At 37.4% G+C, this 15,110-nt stretch overlaps 1 protein-coding gene across 3 annotated transcripts in view; it reads left to right on the top strand.

The window, feature by feature from the left end:
* The window catches only part of tbc1d8.L (TBC1 domain family member 8 L homeolog), a 59,076-nt gene that overhangs the window by 22,919 nt on the left and 21,047 nt on the right, over window positions 1-15,110 (top strand). For 2 of the 3 annotated variants that reach the window (XM_041582360.1, XM_041582361.1), the window contains exons 3-6: window positions 3,063-3,218; window positions 5,802-5,920; window positions 7,731-7,959; window positions 12,809-13,049. In XM_041582360.1, coding sequence (XP_041438294.1) covers window positions 3,063-3,218; window positions 5,802-5,920; window positions 7,731-7,959; window positions 12,809-13,049 — 745 coding nt within the window. The remainder of the gene's footprint in view (window positions 1-3,062; window positions 3,219-5,801; window positions 5,921-7,730; window positions 7,960-12,808; window positions 13,050-15,110) is intronic. The other variant, XM_041582362.1, reaches the window with a different exon arrangement.

The raw sequence follows: 15,110 nt of genomic DNA, 5'->3' as shown, positions 1-15,110 counted from the left end.
AATTTCACAATTTCCGCTCTTTTTTCAGCTCTTATATCTGGTGGAAGGATCTACTGGTAAATAAAGCATTGGAGAGATTATAATATGATCCCCTTATATATTTATACATAGTTATCATATCTACCCTGATGTGACTCTTCTCCTGTGTGAACATCTCCAATTTGGCCAGTCTTTCTTCATAACTGAGACTTTTCATACTCTTTACCAGCTTAGTTGCCCTTCTCTGGACCTTATATAAGTCTTGTATAAGTCAATAGTATCCCATTTGAGTGTTGGAGACCCAAATAGTTGTGGCTCTACTAGCACTCTGTAATGCTTTTAATACAGCTCAAAACCTTGTTTGTCATTGCAGCTGCTGGCTGCTATTGCTTGCTACATCCAAGTTTATTATCTACAAGACCCAGAAGGCCCTTCTTCATTACGGATATGCCTAGCACAGTTCCAGTATACGTAGCTTGCATGTTTTTATTTTCCATGACTTTACTTTTATCAACATGGAATCCTATCTGCCACTTAGCTGCCCTGATTGCCAGTTTATTAAGATCCTGTTGCAATGATGCCTCATTCTGGATGGAATTAATTTTCTGCATAGATTTGTGTCATCTGAAAACTCTGATACATTACTTACAATACCCACAGTCATTAATGAACGAATTGAATAAAAGTGGACCCAGTGCAGAACCATGCAGGACCCCACTAAGAATCTTACCCCAATTAGAGAATGTACAATTAACAACCACCCTCTGTAGCTGATCCTGTAACCAGTTTCCTATCCATGTGCAAACGCCTTCATTAAGCCCAACAGACCTTAGTTTAGAAAGCAGTTGTTTGTGGGGCACGGTATCGAACACTTTGGCAAAATCCAAATAGATCACATCTAGTGCTCCCCTGCTGTCCAGCATCTTAATTTCCTCCAATCCATAAGTACTAGTGATGTGTGGGTCAGGAAAAACTATGCCTGCACCCAACCCTAATTCGCAAAACCTTAACCCACACCCGATCCTAACCTGCAAAATGTTTTCATTGTAGGAACTGTTCCTAACCCATACCTCTGTATCTTCAGGATCAGAGGAGGAGTGTAATTCCCCATTCAGTGGCGTAACTAAATATTATTGGGCCCCACAGCAAATACATTTTAGGCCCAAAATATCCAAGGGTTTACCCTGTTTTACAAATATATGTTGAAATTGCTCATTGATTATGACCTTGTGGGGCTCCTTATACCTCCTAGGCTCCCCTGCAGCCGCAGGGTCTGCTTCCTCTGTAGTTACGCCCCTGCACATAACCGTAACCCGCAATGGTCACCAAACTTTCAACCCATACCCATCCAACTGGCGGGATACCCACAGGTCCCCACTGGTTTTGGGTGAACCCGCACATTACTAATAAGTACCTTACCTGGTCAAAGCGAATAGGAGAAAATCAGAAATAGAGGCCGGTCCAAAACTGAACTAAGCTCTCTTAGAACCCAAGGGTGTATTCCATCTGGCCCTGGTGCATTGTTCACATTAATTTTGAGCAAACCTTTATGTACCATGTCCTGTGTCAACCACTGACTAGATTGATCTAAGTCATCATTGCTCCTATGGTGGGTCTCAATTGTATACATTGAAGAAAAAGCACTAATTAAGCATGTTTTTCTTTTCTTTATCTTTATTTCCATTATTTAATTAAGCCACACTTTCAATCAGCATCTTTTTACTATTATACTTGAAAAAAACTTTTTGGGGTTTGTCTTGGTTTCTAATGAAACTGACCTTCGTGTGTGTGTGGGTATTTTTTCCCACACAAAACATCCCACTTAGTAAATTAGACCCTAAAATGTATAAATTTTGGGGAGGGGGCTCAAAGCAGTAGCACATATTCTGACTAACCGGTACTGATAAATATGATAATTTATTTTCTGGGGTAAAAGTTCTTTATCTAATGAACACTGGATAACTCGCTACATTAATCACTGTAGTTTCCTTATAGTAGTGGAATAGTTCACCTATGTGTGTCTAATCCCACCCTGCATTTGTAAAAGTTCTGTTTTTGAGGAAAAATAGCCCAATCAAAGACTGGGTGTTCTCTCTGCATTTCCAGCAAATAGCTGTCAGTCGTTAGGCCTGTGCCCACGTCTTTCTTTAGTAAATGGGAACTATCAAATGTCGGTTACACGGGTTCAGCTGTTGCAAAAAGGCATGCCTGTGACATGTTTTATGACAGAAACAGTAAGGTCACTGTGAGTACTATGAGCAATAATATTTCTACTACCAAAGAAACATTATTTTATATACAGGTATGGGAGCTGTTATACAGAATGCTCTGGACCTGGGGTTTTCAGGATAATGTAATTTTCTGGAATTTAGAACTTAATACCTTAGGTCTGCTAGAAAATCATGTAAACATTAAATAAACCCAATAGGATGGTTTTGCTTCCAATAAAGATTAATTATATCTTAGTTTGGATCAAGTACAAAGTCCTGTTTTGTTATTACAACGAAAAAAGAAATCATTTTTATAAATTACGATTATTCGAATAAAATAGCATCTATGGGAGAAGGTCTTTCTGTAATTCAGAGCTTTCTGGATAACGGGTTTCCGGATAATAAATCCCATACCTGTACAGGTATGGGATCTGTTATTCAGAAACCCGAATCTGTTATTCGGAAATCCTATGCATTTCCCTTCATTGACTCCCAATCTGCTCTTGAATCAAATTTAAATTACTAACGCTCACATTCAAGGTCCTTGGCAATAAAGCTGCTCCTTATATCTCCACTCTAACCTCAAAAACACTCCCTAAAGACTCAAATGCATCTTGATTGATTAGAAATCAGCTTATTATAAATCGTTTGTATGTTTCAAATGTTCCCTAACCCTCCAGATTGTAAACTCTTGTGAGCAAGGGCCATTGGTCCTATTTTTATTCTGTAACCTTTTTTGTTAAAATATTATAAGAACCCTGTATGTTATAAATGAATGTAAAGCATAAGTTGCCAGCACTATATAAACAGATGATGCAGATGCTAGATTGCTGTCATTCATGTGGTTAAAGTAACTCCTGTCTCTGCTCATAGGTCGACTGGTGGGAGCGCTGGATGCTGTTTTGGATTCCAGTGCCCGTGTTGCCCCATTTCGCATATTACTTCAGGTCCCTGGATCTCAGGTTTATTCGGCCATCGCTTGTGGTGAGTTATTGAACGGATCAGAAGTGTACTGGGCCATAGCAATTGGTGAGTTTCAGAGGTGACATTCTCAGCATGCTCAGTGACTGCATGTCAAGGATCTGAAGGTAACCTGAAATAACAGATGCTTGTGCAGTGATTCATAGCTTAATACTCCCTTCAATAACAAATGCTTGTTTTTTTCTGCTGTTTCATTCGAAAAAATGTGCTAAAAATTTAACCATGACAACAGTGGCGTAACTGGGCCCCACAGCAAATTATTTTTCCGGCCCCCAAAATGTTTAGAGGTTGACTTGTTTCTCCAATATTTATTGAAATTGTATATGAATTAGGGCCTCATGGGGCCCCTATACCTCCTGGGCCCCCTGCAGCCGCAGGGTCTGCTTCCTCTATAGTTACGCCCCTGCATGACAATAAAGTTCTAACTAGAAAACTAAACAAAGTAGATGTTAGAGGGAAATCCTACCTATATAAATTATGGGATACACAGTTCACATTCACCAGTTGTATATTATCTGCAGTTTTTTTTGGTTCAGAATATAGATTTTTTTTCCCCTCCGTTTATAAAATGATTTCTATAGTGCTTGATGGTAAAATTAAGGCTTATTCTACACATAACACTTCCCTTTGCTTATTAATATGAATGGTGGATGTTTTGAATAGGAAAGGTGACGCTCTCATCAACACAGTCTAAAAAAAAAAAAGGAAAATATATAATTATAAAAGTACGGGTATAATACAATATACATGAATCATCATACATAAAGTAAAACATCAATAACTTGTCCGTGCCATAATTAAAGGAGTATTCAATCCCTTATTAAAAAACACCTATCCCCCTACCCTACATAGACCCCCCCTCCTCCGAACCTAGCTGCTACCCTGGGTAAATGCCCTAACTTTTTACTTACTGCACTGTGCAGATTCGGGGAATCGGAGTTCACGACAGCCATCTTCTTCTTCAGGCGCTTTAGTAATTTCCGTGACTTTCGGCACATACGCAGTTGTTCAGGACCGAACACTAAGGGGCCCATTTACTTAGTTCGAGTGAAGGAATAGAAGAAAAAAAACTTCGAAATTCGAATGTTTTTTTTGGCTACTTCGACCATCGAATGGGCTACTTCGACCTTCGACTACGACTTTGAATCGAACGATTCGAACTAAAAATCGTTCGACCATTCGATAGTCGAAGTACTGTCTCTTTAAGAAAAAACTTCGACCCCCTAGTTTGCCACCTAAAAGCTACCGAAGTCAATGTTAGCCTATGGGGAAGGTCCCCATAGGCTTAGCAATCTTTTTTTGTCGAACAAAAATCATTCGATCGGTGGATTAAAATCATTCGATCGATGGATTAAAATCCGATTTTTCGAACGAATAGCGCTAAATCCTTTCAACTTCGATATTGGAAGACAAAGGATTTAACTTCGACAGTCGAATATCGAGGGTTAATTAACCCTCGATATTCGACCATAAGTAAATTTGCCCCTGAGTGTTTACCTTATTAATTCCCATTAATATCAGTGGCTCAGTGCATTGTAAATAAGTTAAATCATCACATTTAATTTGAAACCACTAAAATATGGTTTGTTGTTGGAATCTTTATTCAGTACTTGCTTGAATTTACCCACTGTTTCTAAGAACCTGTTCCCAAGAGAGCCCTGTGTCTAGAGCCCTGTGTCTAGAGCCCTGTGTCTAGAGCCCTGTGTCTGGTGTCTACTACAAAGATATTTTTTACATTTTCTGATAAGGAATACCAAGAGTTCTAATTCAACAGCTGGATGTCTCTGGATAATTGGGCAAAATATATTGACATGATCTGAAAGTAGGGCGCAAACAAGCTGGCAAAGATTTGCAGCATTTAAAAAAAAAAAAAAAAAAAAAAAGATGCTACTGCATGCTTTGTAGTCCCAAGCCTTCCGGCTTTGGCTGAATCCCAACTACCAGTCAGGCAACAACACATGTTTGCTTCTAGCCTTTACTCATGGCAGTTCAAGTTTACAGGGGGATTCAAAAATCGAACATGTAACCCATCAGTTGTTCAGAACATACATGTCAAGGGTCAGCTAAACATGGTTCACTTTCTATTTTTTGTAGGGTATGTGAATACTAAAAATATGCCAGTCTAATTGTTTTTTTTCTTTTTAAAAATTGCTTGGGAAATTAAATGCAGAATTACCTTTAATCTAAAGGTGAACTGCCATTGTTTAAAGGGTAGTTTAACTTTTATATTAAACTCTAGCATGATATAGAGAATGACATTCTGAGTTGGTCTTAATTTTTTTATTAATTAGCTTTTTTTTTCCATTTAGCAGCTCTCTAGTTTAGGGTTTCAACAGCTAACTGGTTGCGAGGGTACAATTTACAGGACTGGAATATGAATAGGAGAGGACCTGAATCAAAGCAAAACAAAATCCAGTAATATTGTAGCTGTAAAGAGACAGTAGAAAATAGGCAAATAAAAAACAATAAAAAAATATAAATAAACGAAGACCAATTGAAAAGTTTCTAAGAGTAGGACATTCTAAAACATGAAAAGTAAATTTAAATGTAAACTATCCCTCTAACGAGTTTTTCTGTTTAGAAAGAACTGAATGCATGGTACCCAACTTTAGGCTCTGATTCTTTTATTAGGTGCCACAGTAGAAGAGATCACTCAGCATTGGGAATGGCTGGAACAGAACTTGCTCCACACATTATCAGTGTTTGATAATAAAGAGGATATTTCCAACTTTGTCAAGGGCAAAGTAAAGGTAGGATGGACTTAATGAGATTTTATGGACAAAATAGAATTTCCTCTGTGAAAGGTTTATGCATTACATTACAAAATATTAATTATGCATTCTACAGTGCCAACACATTTGTGCAGAGCTTTTACAGAGATTACATATATCAGTCACATGATTAATCCTCGATACAGCCTGAAATATCTGGATTGCTGTGTGAATGGTTTAACTAGTAATGAAGGATAAATATACTTCTTAGGGACATGATACAGTAGCAGACATTTGGTGGTGGTTGTATTGCTAGTTTTGTTTAGTAAGGCCTGCAACCCTTGTACAAAGATAATGGGATGTGGCTCACAGGATTTCAGTTATGGGTGTTGTGGTTATAGTTATTGCTATTACTGATTGAAGCTCATCAGTTCAGTGCAGTATTTCTTATTAGCCTGTAAAACCAAGAGAATTTGATCCACTCAATATACATGTTCTTTTGGGTGAAAGCAAACTATGATCAAAGGTCCAGCATATTTGTATGCAAACTGAATAATATTCTGGTCAGTGGCCCAGTAGCTGGTTAACATTTAGTTGTGGCCAAGAATGTTTAAATCCTTCCAAGATTTCTGACCCCCATATTGAAAAAGGTGCCTCTTATTAAACATACATGATCCTTATTCAGCTTCTGCTAGTCCATTAGCAAACCAAATATTGAAATAAAGAATGCTGTTCTAAATAAAATGATTCAGTCACACTGAATTCACCTAAGTGTAAAAAATGCACTAACAGGGGAAGCAAGAAACAAAAATATGTACACTGTATATGAATGGGAGGCTGACTTGGGCAAATTATAGACATTGCTTTAGTGGAAGGAAAACCTATTTTCAAATAGATATAAATATAAATATTTCTCAGAACAGTACTGGAAAGAACATGGAGAAGAGGAAACACAATTGCACATCTGACAAGCTTGTTCAAAACCTCAAGTTTTCGTTTGTGTTTCATTTTATTAATCAGGAGCCTTTTAAACAGGAGCCAGAACTAAAAAGGTCACGCAAAAGGTTTTGACTGGTTGTTGTTACTCCAACATCGACACTCTTCCAAGTAGCTCTAATATTACTGCAGAATATTAGAAAATATAATCATATTCAGAAACACTAAACTAAACTTTAGGAGGTTTTAGAATCCATGGACTGAAATCCCAAACATGGAAGTGAAATCTGTAATGCTAATGCACAATTGCAAGTTAAAAATCAGGCATCCCATTGCATAATTATGAACAACCAAATATAGCAGTAATATTCTTTATGCAGTACAGACATTCTACATGACTTTCATTGTTGCAAATTATTGCTGTGCTTTTATAACACGTAATTCTTTAGCATATCTAAAGATTTCATCACAACAATTATGTGATTTTATGAGACAAAAAGACAGTGTTAAAGAGGTCCATTCTCAATATAGCTTTCAGTTACTAAGGAGAAGGGGGTATGAAGCACAAGGTGTGGGTTGAGCAAGCTGGATAGTTTGTAAAGTGAGAGTGGTGACATTGACTATTGCACTTAGCAGGTGGCGGTGGAATATAGTGTATACTGCAGGAATAGATGAGGATGAAATTCTCTAAAGAAAATTGTGTTTTAATATATTGTTTAAAGAGAGAGAGATTGGGAGAAAGATTGTTGGAATGTGGAATAGAATTCCTGAGCTTGGCTCTAACAAAATATGTTTGTGCTTTATAAATACACGTTCATAATATTTGTTCACTATATATTTACTCGCTCCTGACTGTTTTGAAGTAATTTCCGTATCAGTTGCGTATATACGTAATGCTTTTGATTCCATTTAGGGCCTAATTGCAGAGGAAACCAGCAGCAAGCTGGCAGAACAAGAAGAGGACCCTGAAAAATTTCGTGATGCTCTGGTGAAGTTTGAGAGCAGGTTCAACTTCCCAGAAGCAGAGAAACTGGTAACCTTCTACTCCTGCTGCTGCTGGAAGGGTCGGGTGCCACGGCAGGGCTGGCTCTATTTAAGCATCAACCATATCTGTTTTTATTCCTTCTTTTTGGGAAAGGAATGTAAGTAACCACAATGTTTATAGACTCTAGTGTATATGGGCTTGTATTCGTTTTTTTTATATCAGAGCAGTTTCATTTCAGATATGTGTTTACACATGCAATTGCCATTATTTACATTGTGTATCAAATCACATTGAAACCATGTGTACGCAAAAGGGGTTCCAAATTTTGGTTCAGTTTATGATTTGCATAAAGTTCCTTCACCAGTTGAAAAGTTGCCCTGTATGTACCAGGCCACCCCCCTGTTTTTCACTAGTAAATTTGTCAAATAACAAAAAATTGCATTGGAAGGTAATTTTACATGATTTTACAGTTTGATTCATTTACCCATGGCATTACCCTAAAAAGACATAAAATGTGGCATGAAGTCAGTAACGTGTCCCACAACCATGAAGTGGAATTTTACTAAACTTGTCTTTTGAGTCAAGACAATATACCTTCTGTGTGCAATTGATCACATAATCTCAAAATAAACACTGTACAACTCTACCTGGAAGGCCCTAGAGCATGGTAAGGAACATATCTAAACAGCATCATGAAGGCAAATGGCCTATAAATAAATGTTTTAGATAAAGGTCTGGAGAAGCATCAGTCAGGGATGGGTTTAGAGAAATAAAAAAAAACCAAACTTTGAATTGAACATCCTCAATAGCATGGTTAAATGCATACATTTTTTTAAAAAAAAAAATAGATTACTCAGCAGCTGCAGGGAGGGTATTAATCAAGCAACCAAGATAAACATGGGTGATATGAGTACAAACACTTACTTGAATCAATGAGGGGTGCCTAACAACACAGCACCCTACAGTGATTCGACCGATCCCCTTTCCTTTAAAACGTAGATGTCTCAAAAAGTCAGTGAAATTAAAACTGTAGGGCCACAGTGTTCATTCAGTAACATAGTAACACTTTCTCAACAAAATCCTTCACAATAGACAAGTTCAGCCACTAATTCAGTAAAACTACTTGCCTCAACTTCCAGATAAAAATATTGAAATCTGCCAGAACGTGGCTTGTTAATTTTTTATGTATTTTTAATTACAAATCAATTTCTTCATACTAGAATTATTGAATTATGGTATAGTAGCAGGAAATTAATATCTACTACTAAATTGCCAAACCTCCAATTTATTACATTAGGCTCCTTTTACAGCTTATTATCATTTTATGAATTATAAATGCTGAATGGTTTATAGACTTTACCAGCAGAACAAGGACAACATCTTTTTAGAGACCACCTAGGAAATCATTTCATAATCTTTCTTTTAAAGAGTCATAGAAGTTTAAGATTAAGTTTGACCAGATATACAAAGGGGAATACGGCATCTAAATTACTGGCGAATACACTTAAACATAGACAAATCACCCGAGCCATTACACAAGTGACTACCAAAACTGGTCTTCCAGCTACTAACCCAAAGGACATAGCGAACCAGTTTGCAGATTATTACTCTGCTTTATATCATATAAATAAGGACAAATCTACACCACAACCTACTGTGGAAACTATTAAAACTTTTTTAGCAACAGCTGATATCCTGCAATTGCAACCACACCAAATTCAAGAACTAAACTCTGCAATTAAATCGGAGGAGATCAGAGCAGCAATAAAAGCATCCCCGCAGGGAAAGGCCCCAGGTCCAAATGGCCTTACTAATGGATATTACAAAACATTCCAAGATATATTACTTCCATGTCTCACCAAACGTTATAACCATGTTCTTCTTCAAGGAGGCTCTTTCCCTAAAGAAATGCTAGCGGCAGCAATAACTACAATCCTGAAACCAGGGAAGGATCCAGTGGAATGTGCCAATTATAGACCTATATCCCTCTTGAACTCTGATCTGAAAATATATGCCAAAATACTTTCCAATAGGTTGATGCATATCTTACCTTCCCTGTTACATCTGAACCAATCTGGTTTCATAAAGGGCAGACAGGGCCCAGACAACACTAGGAAGTTGCTGGCACCAATCGAACTTATGACGAGAAGAAAACACCCTACCATATTGTTTGGCCTCGATGCTGAGAAGGCCTTTGATAGGGTCGAATGGAAATATCTAGACCTTCAATTGGTCTACAAGCACCCATCAAACGTTCCATACTTTCTCTTTATTCCACTCCTACTGCCCCTTATCTTCAATCTTACATTGAAGCCTCTTGCTAGAATCATTTGAAAGACAGAGGAAGTCTCTGGGATTAAAGTGGGCAATTCACAAAACAAGATAGCTATGTTTGCGGATAAAATTATTCTCACTTTAACTAATCCGGAAATCTCACTACCGGCGGTCATGAAGATTCTACAAAACTTAAGTAGACTCTCCTACTACAAGCTAAATTACTCAAAGTCGCAACTCTTGCCCCTGGAAATGGCACAGGCATCCATAAAGCGCCTTCAAGCAGTACATGCTTTTCAATGGCAGACACAATCTATTACATATTTGGGAGTGGAGATAAGCAGCTCCATCACAAAAACCTATGAAGCTAATTACCCTAAGCTGCTTGCCAGCACTCAAGAAGTTCTGAGTAGGTGGGCCCCTCTCTATACTTCATGGCTGGGAAGAATCACTACAGTTATGTGTTAAGTGATGGTGCTTCCTAAATTTATTTATGTTTTTCATACTAACCCATTAAAGGTTCCACATTCCTTTTTCCACAAAGCGCAACAAATGATTCAAAACTACATATGAGCTAATAGGAGACCACGAATAAAACAGAAATATATGCAGTGGCAGAGAAAGGAGGATTTGGGGTTCCTAATCTAGAAATGTACTATCAGGCCACGATTCTAGATCAAATGAGAGCTTGGAACCTAGCACCAGATAAGCTGCACTGGCTTCAGTTGGAACAGGAATCTGTCTACCCAGTCTCTCTAAAGGGCCTAATGTGGGTGCAAACTCCAAATCAGCAGCATCATTACTTAGCGGCTAACCACACAACGGGGACAGCACTCGCTCTATGGACAAAAATTAACAAAACAAAAATAAACAGAAACGGCTTTTAGAGTTTCCAGCACGAAGTGCGAACCTGGAGGTCTTGGAAGTGATGATTCCTCATCTTAATCTAGCTAAATGGCGCAGTAATCATTTGAGGACCATAGGTCAATTATATGAAGAATCACTGTTGAAGCCCTTTTGATCAGGTTATGCGGGAATTTCGAAATACCTAAACAGGATTTCTATAAATACTTGCAAATTAAGCATCTTCTGAGAGGTACATGGGATAGGCCGCCCCCACACTTTCCCAGTTTCGATAAATTAGTCTCATGAAACCCACGTAGTACCAAAGGGATAGCGACTATCTATAGACTATTAATAGATGAAGCCACAGGGGACAAACCACTATGTCCAATATTGCCTTCAAACATTCGAAATGTACAAACCATGTTGAAAATGCTAGGAAACTTCCCAATAGTAAAACGCCCAATATCTTACATAAATTCTACCCAAATGTTTCAGAAATGTGTTGGGAGAGACTGTAGTCATGTCGGAAATTTAAGTCATATCTGGTGGCATTGTCCAAGAATTAAGGCCATATGGAGACACACTGGAGTCATTCTACAACAAGCCACGCAATTACAAATCATTTTGACACAACCGCTAGCGTTATTTAACTTCAAACTGGAGTGTTATCCATATTCTAACCACAACCAGACTCTTAATTCCAAGGTACTGGAAGTCAGCCATAGTCCCTAACAAACAAGAGTTAATCTCGATTATTGACTCGAATCTAGAATACAAATTAATGTCGATCGGGTCAAGCAAATCTAGCAGAAAGTGTGAACATTCCAAATACCTGTTGGGAAAAATGGAAGAAATCTTATCACTTACCTGTTATGGAGTTCAATATTGAGTCTGGAGCCAACTTGTGATAGTCCGAAGAAAATGAGAACCGGCATAATTGACAAACGAGAGAGAGGAAGGAGGGTACTTTTACTGCCATTTTCTTTCCTATCTTATTTACTGATTCTCTACCTATCCGGTTCCCCCAGCTACAACGCCCATCCTACCCCCCCCCATTCCCCTCTCTGTTTTTTTTTGTTTTATTTTTTTCTTCTTTAAACACAGCCCCTATACGATAATACTGGTCTCCCACATCGCTAATGGCACCTGGTTTGGATAATACTGGTCTCCCACATCGCTAATGGCACCTGGTTTGGATAATAGTATAAGCACTGGCTTTATCACAGCGCTGTCACTTATTTCATATAGTAACACTGGTATAGATACTCCTTAACAATATGAGAGTTGTCCTCCACTATAGCACTTACACTTGTCCCCCCAATAATAATAATAAAAACAACAATGTCACCTCTATTCCACAGGTATTGATACTTGCTCACCATAAAACACTGGTATATTGTTCCTTACAAAGCACTAGCACTTGCCCTCTACAAAATAATACTATAAGTTAAGTTAAGTACTATAATCGTTTCTCTTTTTTTTTTTTTCTAAGTAATGTGTATGACAATCTTTGATATTATCTTTTTGTAATTTGAAAAATGACAATAAAAAAAAAAATTAAGTTTGACATTAAATGGCACCTATTATACATAAATTGCTTCCACAATGCTTATGCGCATGTATGTTACAGAGAATCAACTGGCCCATCCTCCCCTGTGTGCCCCAATGGGGCCACCATAGTTACAGTATATAGTGCCCTATACTATATACTGTAACTATGGTGGCCATATTGGGGCACACGGGATGATGGGCCAGTTGATCCTATGTAACACACGTGCACGTAATATGTGAGCTGGGTCACCTAAACTTGATGTATTATCTACTATCTATCATAGAAGTATACGTTTGCTTGTTAATTTTTCCCTGATAATTATGTTTAATTTCAGTAAAGCTTGTTATACCCTGGGTTGATATTCAAAAGCTTGAAAGAGCATCCAATGTTCTCATGGCGGATATTATCATAGTCACCACACATGAAAAGGAGAGAGAGTTTTCAATGTTTCTGGATATCAACGAGGTCTTCCGGATAATGGAGCAGCTAGCAGATGTGGCAGTAAGGCGGCTGTTGGATAATGAAGTATTTGAGCTAGACCCAAATCTGCAGGAGCCCACACATATAACTAAGAGGTACATTTATACTGAAAATGTTAAATTAACTTTGATACTAGTATACTGTCACCGCACAATATCTCCTTTTGTATTACTTATATTTTTATTCATGCCCTCTCCTATTCATATTGCAGTCTCTCATACAAACCACTGCCTGCTTACTAAGGTAATTTAAACCTGGTAACTTTAAAAACAGAATATATTGAAATTTAAAAAAAATCACACTCCTCCCAGTGAAGCTGAATGCAGCTGTGAAAGAGAGCAAATCCGACACTCTGTGTGACTTTGGCCTAAATATTTAGTCCCTGGAGCAATAACAAATTTAAGTCTTTTAGGGTAATTATGTACCAGCTTTGCAAACTGTTCAGAATGATTTTGGCTTAATCTTTCAATCCCATTGTTCAGGTTGGTTGGAAAAAGCTTGTTGATTTAAATAATGGTGCTCGCCGTTTGCTTGAGATTAGGATTGGGATTGTTATCCTGCTGCGGCATGAACCTTTATATTCAGTTTATTTTGCAGACTGAACTGGTTCTCCATGGAACAAATCTAAAACTGTGCATGCCTTATTAAAACACCAATACTACAATGAAGTATGGTGGTGGTAGTAGCATCCTGCCGTTGTACTACCTTTAATCAGTAGTGGCTGGGCATCTTTTTAGAAGAATTAATTATTCAAAATACAGGGTATATTTACTTGGGTGGATATTAGGTCTGTAATACCATTTAAAAATGGAGGTGTACAGCTATTATCAAACCTATACAACCAGGAGCAGATCTACCAGAGTGAATGGGACCAGATCACTCCAGAACAATGTACAAGGCTGGCACATATCACAAAAGACGTTGAACTGTTGCATTAGAAGCAGGATCTGCAAAATATTAAATTGTGGGCACTGAATATTTGTTTAATGTTTACAAAAATTAAATACAGTGTATGTATTAGATTTTTTTACCTAATGTAAAAATATGCCACAGTAGAAAAAAAACAAAGTTAAGTATAAGTGATATGAAATAAAAACATTCCAAGGAAATCAATTCTGGATTTGTTATTTAGTTATGGGAGATAATTGATCAAGTGTGTGAATATTTTTGCAAGGCACTGTATTTATGGTACAGCTCTCTTATATTAACTTGCCAAAATGAGCTAAGGAAAGTGAGAAATTCATTTTACTGTTTATATCCGTTTGTTTATTTCTGTGTTGGATGTCACCAAATAAATGCAGACATCAGTTTGATCCCTGCAAATTGCTCAGCCTGGTCTTTGGCTCTCAGTTGTCCAATCTAGTGTGCTTCCCAGCATGCCAAAATAGTATATATACATTAATATTTATTAGGACTGATTGGCAGCATAGCTTATTCATCATTAAAATAGTTGAAACAAAGATTGTGGGTGTGCTATAATTATGGCTAGCAGACATCCTGCTGTTTATTGAATGTTTCTTAGTCGTTTTATCTCAGACAGGCAGTGCATTATGCAGGTGCAGGTTGTATATATCATGGGTGAAATGTTCTAGTAATGTTTCAGTTCCAAAGGACTATTGAGCTGTTGTGCTGCAATAAATGGATTGCATGTTTTTGATTACCTAAAATATTGGACAAATAAACAGAAGCAGTCATTTAGTTTCAGCGTATGCTGGTTTCCATAGAAGCAGCATAGAAAGCACCTGTGCAGGTATTTATAATTTTAGGGTTGTCATCTTACCCTTGAATATAGGTGGACTCATTTATTATTTTAAGGTAACATTCCATACATACACATATAAATGAGAGCTGCTTCTCCATGGCAATATAATGAACTAAAACAATACAGAATCCTTTAGTTATTTTGGTTAAACATTCATTTTACAGTTAGATGAAGCTTTAAAGAGGGCACACTGGACCTTGCATAGTATCTTTCAGAAATGAATATTATAAAAACAATCTTGCTTCCAAAAATCTTACATATTTTCCAAACATTACTAATTGGGCTAATTTACAGAGACCTTATAGACCCACATATGTAGATTTTTGTGTTTTTGGAAAATGGGATTGATCAAGATGATAAATGTTCAATTCTATATTGTATGGGCACTATCTTG

This window comes from Xenopus laevis, chromosome 2L (assembly GCF_017654675.1).
Source record: "Xenopus laevis strain J_2021 chromosome 2L, Xenopus_laevis_v10.1, whole genome shotgun sequence".
Classification (NCBI taxonomy): Eukaryota; Metazoa; Chordata; class Amphibia; order Anura; family Pipidae; genus Xenopus; species Xenopus laevis.
The sequence above is the reverse complement of the archived record's forward strand: the minus strand, read 5'-3'. Positions and strand labels throughout refer to the sequence as shown.